General features: G+C 45.9%; 3 protein-coding genes across 3 annotated transcripts; 2 read left to right on the top strand and 1 right to left on the bottom strand.

Moving 5' to 3' along the window:
• Positions 1–2,732: 2,732 nt before the first annotated feature.
• Positions 2,733–5,110, top strand: CCR75_004068 (uncharacterized protein; the record flags this gene model as incomplete). The annotated part of the gene is made up of 2 exons (XM_067962158.1): positions 2,733–2,840; positions 2,894–5,110. 2 exons carry the CDS (start codon positions 2,733–2,735, stop codon positions 5,108–5,110), a joined length of 2,325 nt encoding a protein of 774 aa, XP_067822364.1.
• A 492-nt stretch (positions 5,111–5,602) lies between these two features.
• Positions 5,603–7,033, bottom strand: CCR75_004069 (uncharacterized protein; the record flags this gene model as incomplete). The annotated part of the gene is made up of 3 exons (XM_067962159.1): positions 5,603–6,612; positions 6,675–6,770; positions 6,833–7,033. The coding sequence occupies 3 exons, from the start codon at positions 7,031–7,033 to the stop codon at positions 5,731–5,733; spliced, it is 1,179 nt and encodes a 392-aa protein (XP_067822363.1). The 3' UTR covers positions 5,603–5,730.
• Positions 7,034–7,837: 804 nt separating this feature from the next.
• Positions 7,838–10,981, top strand: CCR75_004070 (uncharacterized protein; the record flags this gene model as incomplete). The annotated part of the gene is made up of 1 exon (XM_067962160.1): positions 7,838–10,981. The coding sequence occupies one exon, from the start codon at positions 7,838–7,840 to the stop codon at positions 10,979–10,981; it is 3,144 nt and encodes a 1,047-aa protein (XP_067822270.1).
• Positions 10,982–12,877: the final 1,896 nt, after the last annotated feature.

Here is a 12,877-nt window from a genome sequence, read left to right as displayed (position 1 = left end):
CGCGTACGCGTTTACGCTGCCGCTGCTGCTGTTGTGACAGAGTTGCGCTCCTTGAACATGATCATTCCAAACAAATAGCTTTGATTTCACCATCGGAGCGGTGTCCAACTTTCCTTGTTCTTTTGCAAGTAAACACGAAGCCCTCATCTTGGATTCGACGGCTTACTGCTAGGCGAGTCATTTCAAGGATTTGTTGGTAGTATTGAAGATATCTTCGAGTTGATGGATAGTAATATTAGTAGTAGCAGTGTTAGAAAATGGAAAGGGTATGGTACGGTAATATAGACTGGAATGAAGTGCAAGCTATTTCATCGAGATCGTTCTGTCATGTAAAATCAAATTTAGGGGTATTCGCTTCAGCCATCAAAGCTCGTTTATATAGTCTAGAGGTAATCCATTAATAACTTCGGGTTTTGAATTGGGGAATGGAGCTGTTAGCGAAAACTGGGAGATGGTTAGCAGATCCCATAATTTATTAAAATATATTATTGTATTTTCAGTCTTACAAGCCCAAGTCTTGCAAGTGTAAAAAGGAAGGATAAATAATAGCAAGACCAGCTAAACAGAATACATTTTAAATTAGAAGGGCAATGATTTTGTCGATCGCTAATACTTGACATCGAGACAATGGGCGCTGCTTCACAACACAGTACTTCGAACCTTGTATCAGGTCGATTACGTGTCGAGTGCCTTTATCCTAGGCAACTCGCACGGTACCGATTCAGGGAACACATTCTTGAATTTGATCAAATCCTTAAATAAAGGATTTGTTTTCAACGACCTTCAGGATTGGGATGTAAAACATTTAATCCGAGTCTTCTCATCGATGACACTTTCGTCCATCGACGAGTTTCTGAGAACCCGTTCGCAACCAGGAAATACTATTGCGACCGAATATCGGCCACGTACTTGTCATATGTTAAAAGCACGCAGATCTGCTTGACTTTGCCACTACGCAGATCACGCAAGAAGCGTTTCGATTCGAGCGTTGGCAATTGAGTTATCTCCATTTTAAACTTCGGAGGCGCTATCAGTTTAGGTAGATAAGCGTCTACACTTGATTCGATCTTTACAAAATCATTCAATGTTTCAAGCCCTGCTTTGGAACAATTTTCAAAGGTGCCTGGGGACTTATTCCCTCAAGTTTCGTTGGACTTATTCCAATACTTACTTGGGGAGTATCCTTTCCAGCTGTCTCTTGGTGTGGTTGCGCGACCACAGCGAGATCCTCTATGATCGACTCCATAGGCTCAAGATTCACGACCCATATGTGTTTGGGTCGTATGATGTCTTTTAAGACCCGGCTCATGCAAACCTTTGAGACGCCACCTGCCGAATTCAGGGCTTGAGCAGGGCTCCTGGATTTGAAGCAGGGCAAGCGTGATCTTCACGCCTATGCCCAAAGACAACCTAGAAAGTTGTATTGTAAGTCATCGAATTGATGAACAATCACAAGTTATTGACTGTGTTCATCAAAAGTGCCCCATCAAGACCCACCTGTTCCGGCTCGAATTCAAGACGCCTGATCAAGGATCGCTGTAGCGGAACAAAAAGTCTTTAGCCTGAAACAGGCTTACGTCCACTCTGGTGCTTGTCGTCTACATAGACGACAACAAAATGGAGGTCAAGAACCTATTGGGAGCCCCCACAGGATTTGGCACGTCCTGCCAAGTTGGACATGCCAAACTTCACTTTCGTCGCATCGTCATCGATGCGGCGAGCTTTAATGGCATCGTTTGTATCGACGAGTCATGTTAACAAGTAGTCGTCTCCGACTCCCTTACTCTTAGAGATTTCGATCTTTCAGCTTTGGGTTGACGCGAATGCGTTGGACCGCTAGCAGCATGTAAATGATGCTATCAACAGTTCTGACTGTTGAGCACCCTGTTCTATTAATACCTGTGCGTGTTGAGAATCTTGCTGGTGAAGCAAAGTTATTTTTTATTGGGCCCCGTCGAGTTCATGTCGTATGAACTTGGCTATAGCCGCATGTTGATCGTCTCTTTATAGAGCGAACAGCATGGCGCTAAAGGCTGGCTCCTACGGCCGAACTATTACGTTCGGCCGCTCTCCAATTAAGGTTCACTCAAATGAGTTGACCTTTCACGCGTTGCGTGGAAGCCTTCTTGAGGGACTTAAAAATTCCCTCCCGTGCTTCCAGGTTTAACAGGGCACCTTCGCTAGGATTGATAACAGTACTAGCCAACCAACACTGATATCAATGATGGTGATGTGCCTCGATTACTTCACGTACAGTGACGTGCAGAGGAATGTTACAAGTAGCTCTGAAGTCTTAGTTACTAGAGGTTTTTGAAATAGAAAAATTAGTAAAACTGTATTAATATAATAAGTTCCTACGTAACGATTTTCTATCTACTGACTTGAATATATCAAAAATGAGCTATGTATAGCGCCTCCTTGCGCACTGCCCAATCGTGTCTTGTAAGGTTAATTTAAACTTAAATAAACGAATCAACAGAGCTTTTGTCTTGTTGCCCGAATATTACCAATTTGGTAATGTTTTATTGAAGATATTAAGCTTTATCCTGATAGCGCTACAAATGTATTAAGTATATTGACTAATGTTATTAATTACCTGAACATTTATCCTTATTAGAAGGTCTTTCTGTTGGAAAGCAAGTTCTCCCAAATTTGAACATACATAAATTATTTGGCTTCAGAAACTTATTTTATTTATCAAAAACCGAGAAAAACGGTCGGTACCTCAAGGAATGGCTGGATGTGCGATGTCGCTTCGAGCTGTGTCTGTCACACCGACCGAGGAGGAAGTGGCGAATATGCACCAATTCATTGAGAATGCACTGGATCTTGTCATTAAGGTAACAAATGGCACTTGATCAAAATGTCTGCTAACTTACTCAACTCCCATCAGGGTAACACCAAGAGCTACCAGTACTTGATTCAGCAGTTAACGGTGTTGCCTCCACCCATCGCTACACGACGTAAAATCCTTCGTGCGCTTCTTCGTTGTATATCCACGATTGCGCGAGATCCCCAAGCCTACCGTGTGTTGTTGGACGTGCTGTTCAAATTCGACCTGCTAGCCAGCGGCGACGTTTCCGAGGCCGAGGACTATGCAACTTTTATCATCCATTTGGTGTCCTCTAACACTACGTACGTTTGGCCAACACTGCACATGCTTGCTCGCAACATGGGAATCTCGCAAGAGAAGGAGCTACCACCTGATCTCCGAGCGCTTGGTAAGACGGAGGATGCACTCAAGAACTTATCATACAGTACAGCGAGTGGATCTCTCGGATCGAATTCAATTGAACCTGGGACTCCAGTGCTTGTGACGAAGGAACCAAGTCTTCAGGAATGTATCCTCGCTCGGTACGCAGCTGCACATCAGATGCTTGAACGAATTATTACGCTAGTGCCCACAGCATCCAATGTGCTGTTTCCAATTCTCTGCGAACATTTTCCACACAAGCGTATGGATGCTCCCACCCAGGTGGCGTATTTACGCAATGTGCTACGCATTACGGAGTATGTGGGAGGGCTGCGTGAGCGCGTATTGGGACTGGTGATTGATCAGCTTGTTGCAATAGACGTCGAGATTAAGCTCGACGAGAGCGAGGAGGACGTATTTACGATGGACGATTTCTTGGACGATAATATGTTAGCGCCTGATGACGCTTCACAACAGGTGGACAAAATGGCCGACAAACTTGATCAGATGATGCTCGTTATGTTTAAATACATTGAGGAGTGCGCTGCTTCTTCGTCTTCTACATTTTCCACTGGTGGCTCGGTAGCTACGATTGATAGTACAGACGGGGAAGTAGACATACGACAAGCGGCATTGGTTTTTAAGTACCTGCTGAAAGTATTTGAGCACTCAATTTTGAACACGCATCGGTCGAAGTACCCGCAATTTTTGCTGTTTTACGTGTGTCGCATCGACCCTCAATTTCAGGACATCTTCATCTCACAGCTTCTAGCTGCATCTTTGGATCCTCAGACACCTGCAACCATGCGGCAAAGCTGCGGTGCCTACTTAGCCAGTTTCCTCGCGCGAGCAAAGTACATCTCTGTTGCTTACCTTCAAAAAGCGTTGTATCATTTGCTGAAGTGGCTGCATGACCAGATGGACATTTACGACGAAACACTTCAAGAACAGCAACGAGTGTGCGATCCTTATGCTGCGTCCGAAATTTATACAGAATTGCGAAAGGAGTCGCAGAATGTGGAGATCACTGGGGCACACGGCTTTCAAGAAAACATTTTTGTATCCTCATTGCAGACTGTGTGCTACATGCTATGCTTCCGCGGCCTGGAAATAGCAATCAGTGATAACGGGACTGGGTACGAATTTCTGCGAAGTCTTGGCTGGGAACGCCTGCTGATAACAAGCGATGGATATTGCCCACTAGCGTATTGCCAGCAAACGGTGGCAACCGAGTTTCTAAATCTGGCGGAAGCGTTTGATTTGGTCTCAGACGAGTGTTTGGAGCGTGTAGACCAAGCAATTGGCTCGGCCTCTGTGTCTACTAGCAAATCTAGCAAGTCAATGGAACGATCAAAAAAGCCCACGTCAGGATCCTCTACGGCTACCACTTTACTTGATCAACGCCAGCCTTTGGAAACATTTTTTCCATTTGATCCCTACCTTTTACGTCGTTCATTTCAGTATATTGGTCCATTGTATCTGTACTGGAAGCACGCTGATCCGACATCTCCTGAGAACTGTAAGCGACTTGAATCGGTCAAGGATACAATTCGTCTGATGCGGCGGGGTGCACACATAGAATGCTATGGCAGCGAAGAGGAAGAAGGCACGAATGATGACGATACAAGTGTGGGTGGAAGCGCTTCGATCCCGATTAATTTTACAAGTGCCTCTTATGATGCGGAAAGCCACATGGGTAGTCTCGATCGAGATTACACGTCACCTGGTTCAAGTTACGACATGAAAGACCATGTTGATGATCGAGTGGCATGTAAACGCTCATTGCCATCGCGCTGTATGTTTAACCCGTCGCCTGCGTTATCTGCTAGCTCCCCTCCGTCAAGACTACCTCCACTTGGCGCAACGAATGCCTTTATACTTGGCGGCTTCGACGGGGATGAGGACGATGGATTTTAAGACATCATTGTCGAGTTAAAGTCTTACACATGAATTATGGAAGGCACCAATTCGCGCAAGGCACATTCTGTGCAATAAAAGTGCTAAAAGTTGTCGAAACTGACGGAATACACACGGAATTTCTTAGAATACAAGGTCACCTAAGGTTAGCGGATATCGTGCAGGTCGAAAAAGTTGCATTTCGTATAGTGGCAGTTGTAAATATACTTGATTGTATGATAAATGTAACTTATGGTGCAACTCTTTTTTGTCTCGGCGTCAACGTAAAACATGTCTAGCGAGCCACTCAAATAAGCTGTCAAATCACCTTGCAGTTTACTCACGAAGTTTTACTAATTTTTAAAGTGCTCGTGGCGATGATAGAATAGGAATCGCTACGTAAAAGCAAGATTGTCACCCACTTTGGTAGCTCAATCGTGGGCAGACTGTAAAAGATTTCCCTTAAGCGTGCCGCTAAGTTTGCTTTTCAGCTGAATTTTATCGCTCACAAAGTTTGGAAAAGTTGCAAAACAATATTGTGTCGTAGTTCTATTGTTAAAGCTCTTTCGATATATTTTGCAATACAATACATGAAGTAAATTTAAAAGTGGCTCGTAACTCAAGCACTGATACTCCGCAACTTACCTTGCACTTAGCCGTGCGCGCAGCTGTTCATTTTCGTCTTCTAGACGCACCAACCTAGGCACCACTTCCGAATCCACTTCCTCAATCTGGTTTTTTAAATGGTGATTTTCTTCACGAAGGCGGGAAACTTCTTCACGCAAGTAGGTATTGATGTCCAGCTGTTGCTCCAAGGATGTTTTGGCCTCTAACAAGGCATCTTCAACTTCAAGCTGCTTCACGTGAGCCACATCAGCTTGCTCCTGTACGATCCGATTGCAGTCGGCCATAATTCGCTCAACTTCCTCCTCCTTCTCAATTATTTCGCTCTTCTTCGCCTCCAAAGACGCTTCATATCGTGCAATCTGCTCATAACTAGCATTAACTTGCTCTTGATGCTTGCGTAGCGCTTCTGCATTCGATTCCAGCTGCTCACGCAGCGTTTGCACTTCCAAATCGTACTTCACCTGTCCTTGTTGCTCATTCTGAGCAGCTCTTAACTTTTCTTGCTCATTCAGTAACTCAGAAATCATATTCTCATCTGCAGCTCGCTGACTCTTGACCGATTGCAGAGCTGCTGTTTGCATACTAAGCTCCCGCTGCAACTTTGTGAGCCGTGAGTCGATAATACGGCGACTGGCCAGCATATCTTCGTGCTCCTGAACCTTTTGTTCGACTTCGCGCGATGACTTTCGTTCATTCAGCATGCCCGTAAGCTTGGAAATTTGCCCCTGTAAAACGCTCTTATGTTGTCGCTCGAGCTTAAGTGCATGCTCAAAGACGGTACCCGAGCGCTTGGCGTCCTCGTCTTCCGTAAATGTGCGCACGTATGGTGTAAGTAGCGACCACTCTCCACATTGGCGCTTACTTTCGTGCACCACGCGCACACGGAACACGTACGTCTATGTAGCAGCATTTCGTTATAAAAAAAGAGGCTGCTACCACAAAACAATAAGAGCCGCACCGTATTGGGCTTGAGTCCATTCACAGCAAACATTCTAGTCGAAAAAAACGCGGAGTCATTCCACGAGTAGTAGACATATCCATGCTCGCTGTGGCTCTGAGAAAATTGAACGAGTTAAAAGAAATACAACAAAGAAAAGTGAGATGACAAAAACTGACCGCCTGGAGCTTGTACCGGGCGTCATCATGTATGTAAGAAAGCCGCTGCATGCGCAGCGTGATGGACTGATCCGTCTTGGCCACGACTTCGGGTATGGGCACCGTCGGAAGTTCCGGCATCAGAGTAAGCATCTTTTCAAAAAAGTTGTGAGCTTGAGTTTCGCAGACAGACCCAAAAACAAAGAATAGCCCAAAACTCATAGAATGTTAAAATTGTCTCATTAAAGCATCTTATTCACTTCGTTAGGCGATTTACCAGCGCATAACGCGGCTCTGCGACGGAAAGTCCCATACAAAAGGGCGACCGGGAGTCGGCGGTAGGTTTTTAGAGTCAAGATCGTCAAGAATTTCCTTTTCGGCGTCGCCCTCCCATTCAAAGCGCACATTGTGAGTAGAAAACTTCTGCAGAATGAGCTTGTCGCGAGCCTCGTGGGTCGTGCTCATGGCAGAGCGTGTACCCGTGGGGTCGTAACTCAGTACAGCTGGGTTTTTGTTACCTGGTGATCCACGTTTAGCTTCCGCCGGGATTTCAACAGGCTTCGATATGGGCAGGGATGGGTGCATGCCCACTTCGATGGGGTAGGGAAAGCGGCGAATATCGCGCGTGTAGTAATTTATATTGTAAATGCTTTCCTTAGAGTCGCTAGATGGTACAAACACACCCTCGGCCTGTTTGTCGGGCGATGGATAGCGATAGCCTTGCGATACAGCCGGCGACTGGTTCAATTGCTTGGTGCCCGTGGCCTCCGCAAAAACGAGCAATTTGCGCAGCTGCAGCCGTGACAAAATCTCAGCGATCAATGAACCGCTCAAAAATATTTGCGTGTACCTTATTACGAAGCCCGGCAGGCAGTAACTTCTGGTACTCGAACTTTACAAAGGGCTTCCACGCGTCTTTGCCGGCCATGATGCGGATACCTAGGACGTTAATTGCAATTTGACTTTTCTTTTCCTCCAATCGCTGCACGTAAAGTTTTAACCAATTAAAGAGAAGAGGGTACAAAGATGGCTGAGAGGCATTATGCCGAAGCGCAGGCAGCAGCCCATCAGGCGCAGCGATATCAGCGCGCAGGTCAGTGGAATGAGGCACTTTCACTGTTTGAAAAGGCTTTGCATATTTTTAAGCGCTTAGCAGTTGTGGAGTCAGCGGTGCAGCGCGAGCATCTGCAGCTCACGATCGCCGAACTGACGACGCGCATGACGGCGCTGCAGCAGTCGAGCGACTTTCTGCTGCATGAAGCGATGACCCAACATGCTGCAGCGAGGGATCTTGAAAGTTCTGGATCAGCTTTTAGTGATACCGTCGCAAGGTACATTGCCGCTGCCGATACTTACATGCTGGCGCTGAATGCGCTTCCTCCCAGCGAGAATATGGCCAGGGCGACGTTGAAGGAGCAGATTGAGTATGTCATCGACTACATATCACTCTTGAAGGCGAAAAATCAGATGAACCAGCAGAATGATAGCAGTCGCGATGATGTGGACGTTGCAGTGCTGCAGTGGCCAGACCCGCCAAAAGGACAGCCCGACGTAGTCCTAGCTAACGCATCAGGTCCGACTCCTCTAGCTGATCCCACAATAGAAGCTTGCTGGAAGCCAGAGGACAAACTAATGAAGGCGTACTCTTCTCAGGAGCTGGACGTGCTGCGCAGGTCATCGCAGATAAATGGACTTTTGTTTGTTCCTTGGGTTGATGATCTGGACGGTCGCGAGACGTTTAATCCATCAGGACTCTTTTATGATCCAGACGGACATGTGCCACTTTCAGCAAAACAAAAGACAAAGGAGGCGGTGTGGATGAGACCAAGTGACTATGCTGCAAGTTGTGGCCTTGCTCCAGTAATGATTGCAGGAGGCGGAGTGAACCCGCTGGTCGTAAAGCAGGACATCGTCACTGACTGCTCGTTTGTCGCGTCGCTGTGTATTGCTGCAGCGTACGAGCAAAGATTTAAGAAACGCCTTATTACGAACATTATGTTTCCAGCAGATAAGAGGACGAAGCAACTAGTGTACAATCCGTACGGGAAGTACGTGGTTAAACTGTGGGCAAACGGTGTGCCGCGTAAAGTTGTCATTGATGACTTGCTACCCGTCAGCGCTATTTCGGGGCAGCTTCTGTCAAGTTGCACGACACGAAAGAATGAACTCTGGGTTAGCCTTATCGAAAAAGCTTATTTAAAGCTGAACGGAGGCTATGATTTTCCTGGAGGAAATTCAGGCATCGATTTGTTTGCTCTTACAGGATGGATTCCAGAAAGCATTTTAATTTCTGAGCTTCATGACGCGCCAAGTAAAGAAGAAAGACTATGGAAGCAGCTTCAAAGCGCGTTTCATTTTGGGGATTGTATCATAACAATGTCAACTGGGGACATTACAAAGCAGGAGGGCAAAGAAATCGGACTCGTTCCCGTGCACGTCTACGCTGTCCTTAACGTCTATGAACTCACCGATTATTCTCAAAACGGTAGAAAGATCCGGCTGCTGTTGGTGAAAAACCCATGGCGCAAGATGAGCTGGAAGGGGCCGTTTTCGCGTCACGACAAGGCCCGATGGGATGGTGCCATTGGACACGAGCTGCGGGCCTATCAACGCCAATTTTATGCAACTGAAAATCCTATTATCGAGAAAGCTGACGGACTTCAGGACCAAGGCTTGTTTTGGATTGACTTTGAATCAGTGAAATATTATTTTGAGAATTTATACATGAACTGGAATCCTGAGCTCTTTCCGTATAAAGAGGTTCACCACGAACACTGGCCTTTCGAGCTTGGGCCTGTAAATGATTCCTTCACTCTTGGGTTCAACCCTCAGTACACTCTTATCTTTCGCAAGAACGGCCCTCTAGAAGGAGCTCTTGCCGCAGCTACTTCATGCACCATGTGGATTCTGCTGTCGAAGCATGTTAATGTCATTCAACGCGGCACAGAAAATTCGAATCAGCAATGTCTGACGCTACATGTTTATCGCGGTACGCCTGGAAAGCGAGTATTTTATAACCACTGCGCTGTATCGCGAGGCACATATAGCAATAACTTGCATACTCTTGTAAGCTTGGATTTGGATTTCGCAAGCGACCTTAATCCATGTTTTACTCTTGTAGCTTCACAATATGAAAAAGTTGCGCCTCTTGACTACACGATTTCAGTGTTTTCAACCCGCCCATTTTCCTGTTTGCCTATTCAGCAATTCGTGACAAGTCTGCCCACTTCTGTTGTCATAGCGGGTGCGTGGGACCGAGCATGTGCTGGCGGACGCCCGCTTTACTCAACATTCATGGATAATCCACAATTCCATTTGCAGCTGCAACAGCCGCTTCGATCGCTTCATATTTTCCTTGAGACGGAGGTGATTTCTACCAAGAAGAAAGATACAGTTGCTTTTCCGATCAATTTGCGGGCAGCTTTGCACACACGCGAGCGAGTATGTGGATTGTATGCCGCAGAAAACGCAGATATAGTAGACGGTGAGTCATTTCAGGTTCTCAGTTCAGGTAAATATCGGCTTGGGTTTTGTTATATCGAAATAGATGCAGCACTTCTAGCTTCCAGCTTACACGATATTGTCTTGATCCCTTCTACGTTTGAACAATGTGTTCTGGGCAAATTTACATTGCGCATCGTAAGCGATCCGCCTGCAGGAACGAGTATTGCTTATCATCAAATTCCTGCTGAAGGCCATGGTATGGAGCTAATAAGACTTCGTGGCAAGTGGAACCTCCAGACTGGATCAGCGGCGGGATGTGATATTTACGGGTGCTACACATCAAACCCAAAGTACTTGGTGCATGTCACTCAGGAATGCGATTTATTAGCTCGATTACTGGTCGATGAACAAAAGGAAGATGCAGCGAGAAGCGGGTCTCATACCACAGGAGATTATGTGAGTGGTCCGTCCATAAATTTATCAGTGTTTAATAGTACGTCAGACGGCGAAATAATGCTGTCAAGTAATCCCAAACTCGCATTTGCGGGTGTCACATCGGGTGGAGGCATGTACGTGAGCAATGCACGTAGCGGTGTTTTAGCAAAGTCTTTTCAAAGATACTCTCCGGGCTGGTACATAATTGTTCCATCAACTTTTGAGTCCCGAGATTTAAGCTTTGAACTTCGTATATATGCTTCTAATCATGTTGACGTACGCTTGCTGTAAGATATTGACTGGGATTAAGGCGCTTGACGAACACTAGTGCTGTTTAGTCAATGGTTAAAGAAGCGCCCGAGTCACCTTACACATTTTCCTGCTTCAGGAGCAATTGCACAGCTCGCTATCAAATCAGGATACTGCACGCGGGCAGAGTGCTGGCAGTCCGTATCCATGGACTTCGTCTTCTAATTTCCGACGACAAAATATATTCTTAATTTTGTTGATCGTTTCAGCAAAATTGTACATTTTGCTGCAGTACCGGAGTCGATCGCAACCAAGGGCTGTGCTCATGTCTTTGTTGACACCATATTTCGACTCAATGGGTTAGCCCGTGAACTGGTTCAGATCGAAACCCTACCTTGAAACTTTACGTTCACAAAGGTACAGAAGAAGGTTTTCAAAAGCTAAGGGTCTTGGCTTAAAGTTCTAGACTAAGGCTTAAGAATAGAGAAAATGTAAGGGCGGTCAGAAGGGATGAAAACTGCCAAAAAAACGCAGAAAAACGCAAAATTTGAATTTTCTTTGAAATCGACAATACTTAATTCCCTAAATACTTCTAAAGCATTTCGACAATAATCATCTCGTCAAATAATTCGATACTTTAATAAAATCATATAAAAGTTTTGGGTCTGGAATATTCATCGATTCATACGTTTGAAATGCACCAACAAGGTGCTTTCTGCGTAAAGAGTGCCGGAATAGGCAGCGATTGAAACGGAGCACAGGATTAAGCTCTGCTTCACCCGTTGACAAATTTCGCAAGCACGTACGTACTTGCAGACGAACTCATACTGGCGTGGCCAATAGAAGTCGCAACTCTTCGTGAGATAAGTCTTCTCACGCCACGATGACCACTTATTGGTGCATCGTGGCACTCAAACATGATGCGTAAACGCAAATCATTATGGGCGGGGATGCCGACACGAGGTGTGTCACCAGAAATGGCTGTGAAATACAGTAACCCACTGCGTGTTGTGTATCGATCTGTTGAGGATTTATACAATCTCGGCAATCCTTTTAAGGACTGTTAGGATGGATTCTAAGGAGATCCATCAACCCTTTTAGAGCCTTATCTTCTTCATAAGCTCTTCTAACGTCTTCAAATAATGTTGACGACGGAACACTATTGCTGCAACAGTGGCATTATGTTTTTTGTTGATTGTTGTAACGTGGCTTTATGCCCACTGTTGATTTGTGCAGCTCAAATCGGGCCGGCGCAAAAAGGCATCAGCGAAGACGTTAAGTCGTCCTGGTTTATACTCTACGGAGAAGTGATACTCCGCGAAGAAAAACAATTATCTCGCCATTCTTTCAAACGAGGCGAGCCCAGTTTTTCCTCCCCCTCGACATCCATTGGCTAATTCGAGTGGTGGGAAGCGTTTTCTGTTTAAAGCTTCTCCAACCACTGTGAGGTAGAGGGGGTTCGAACGAATTATCTCGTTCGTTGGCGAGGGTATCCTCCCTCGCATGATAAATGGGAACCTTATTATGAACTGATGTGGTCTCGTCCTGCATCCCGACAAGACCCATTGTCCTCGACAGAAGGTCCATCGGATAACGTAGCTGGAGCCTTCTAAAGGCCTTGTGACATGACTAGCTGAGCGCTTCCTGCGCTCGTAAAATGGTTGGAGGTTCCCAATCGCTTGACGCATCTCGTAAGAGATGAGAGTCCTCCAATGGGGATTGTCAGCATTCCTTTGAAGGTATCAAGCAAAGCTTGATGCAATCGTCAATACTGGCGATTCTCTTTAAGAAAGCATGCTTCCTTAGGGGCATGACCAGCAACCTTAAGACAGCATAGACATGAATTCCCTTACGAGAGACAAGGCATCCCTGCCTCTCTGGACAAATGGTGCAGCTTATAGCGTGACCGCTACGGTCCGTTTTTCGAACTGTTCACGG

This window comes from Bremia lactucae, linkage group LG7 (genome assembly GCF_004359215.1).
Source record: "Bremia lactucae strain SF5 linkage group LG7, whole genome shotgun sequence".
Classification (NCBI taxonomy): Eukaryota; Oomycota; class Peronosporomycetes; order Peronosporales; family Peronosporaceae; genus Bremia; species Bremia lactucae.
Note: the sequence above shows the minus strand (reverse complement) of the source record. Positions and strands in the feature narration are given on the sequence as shown.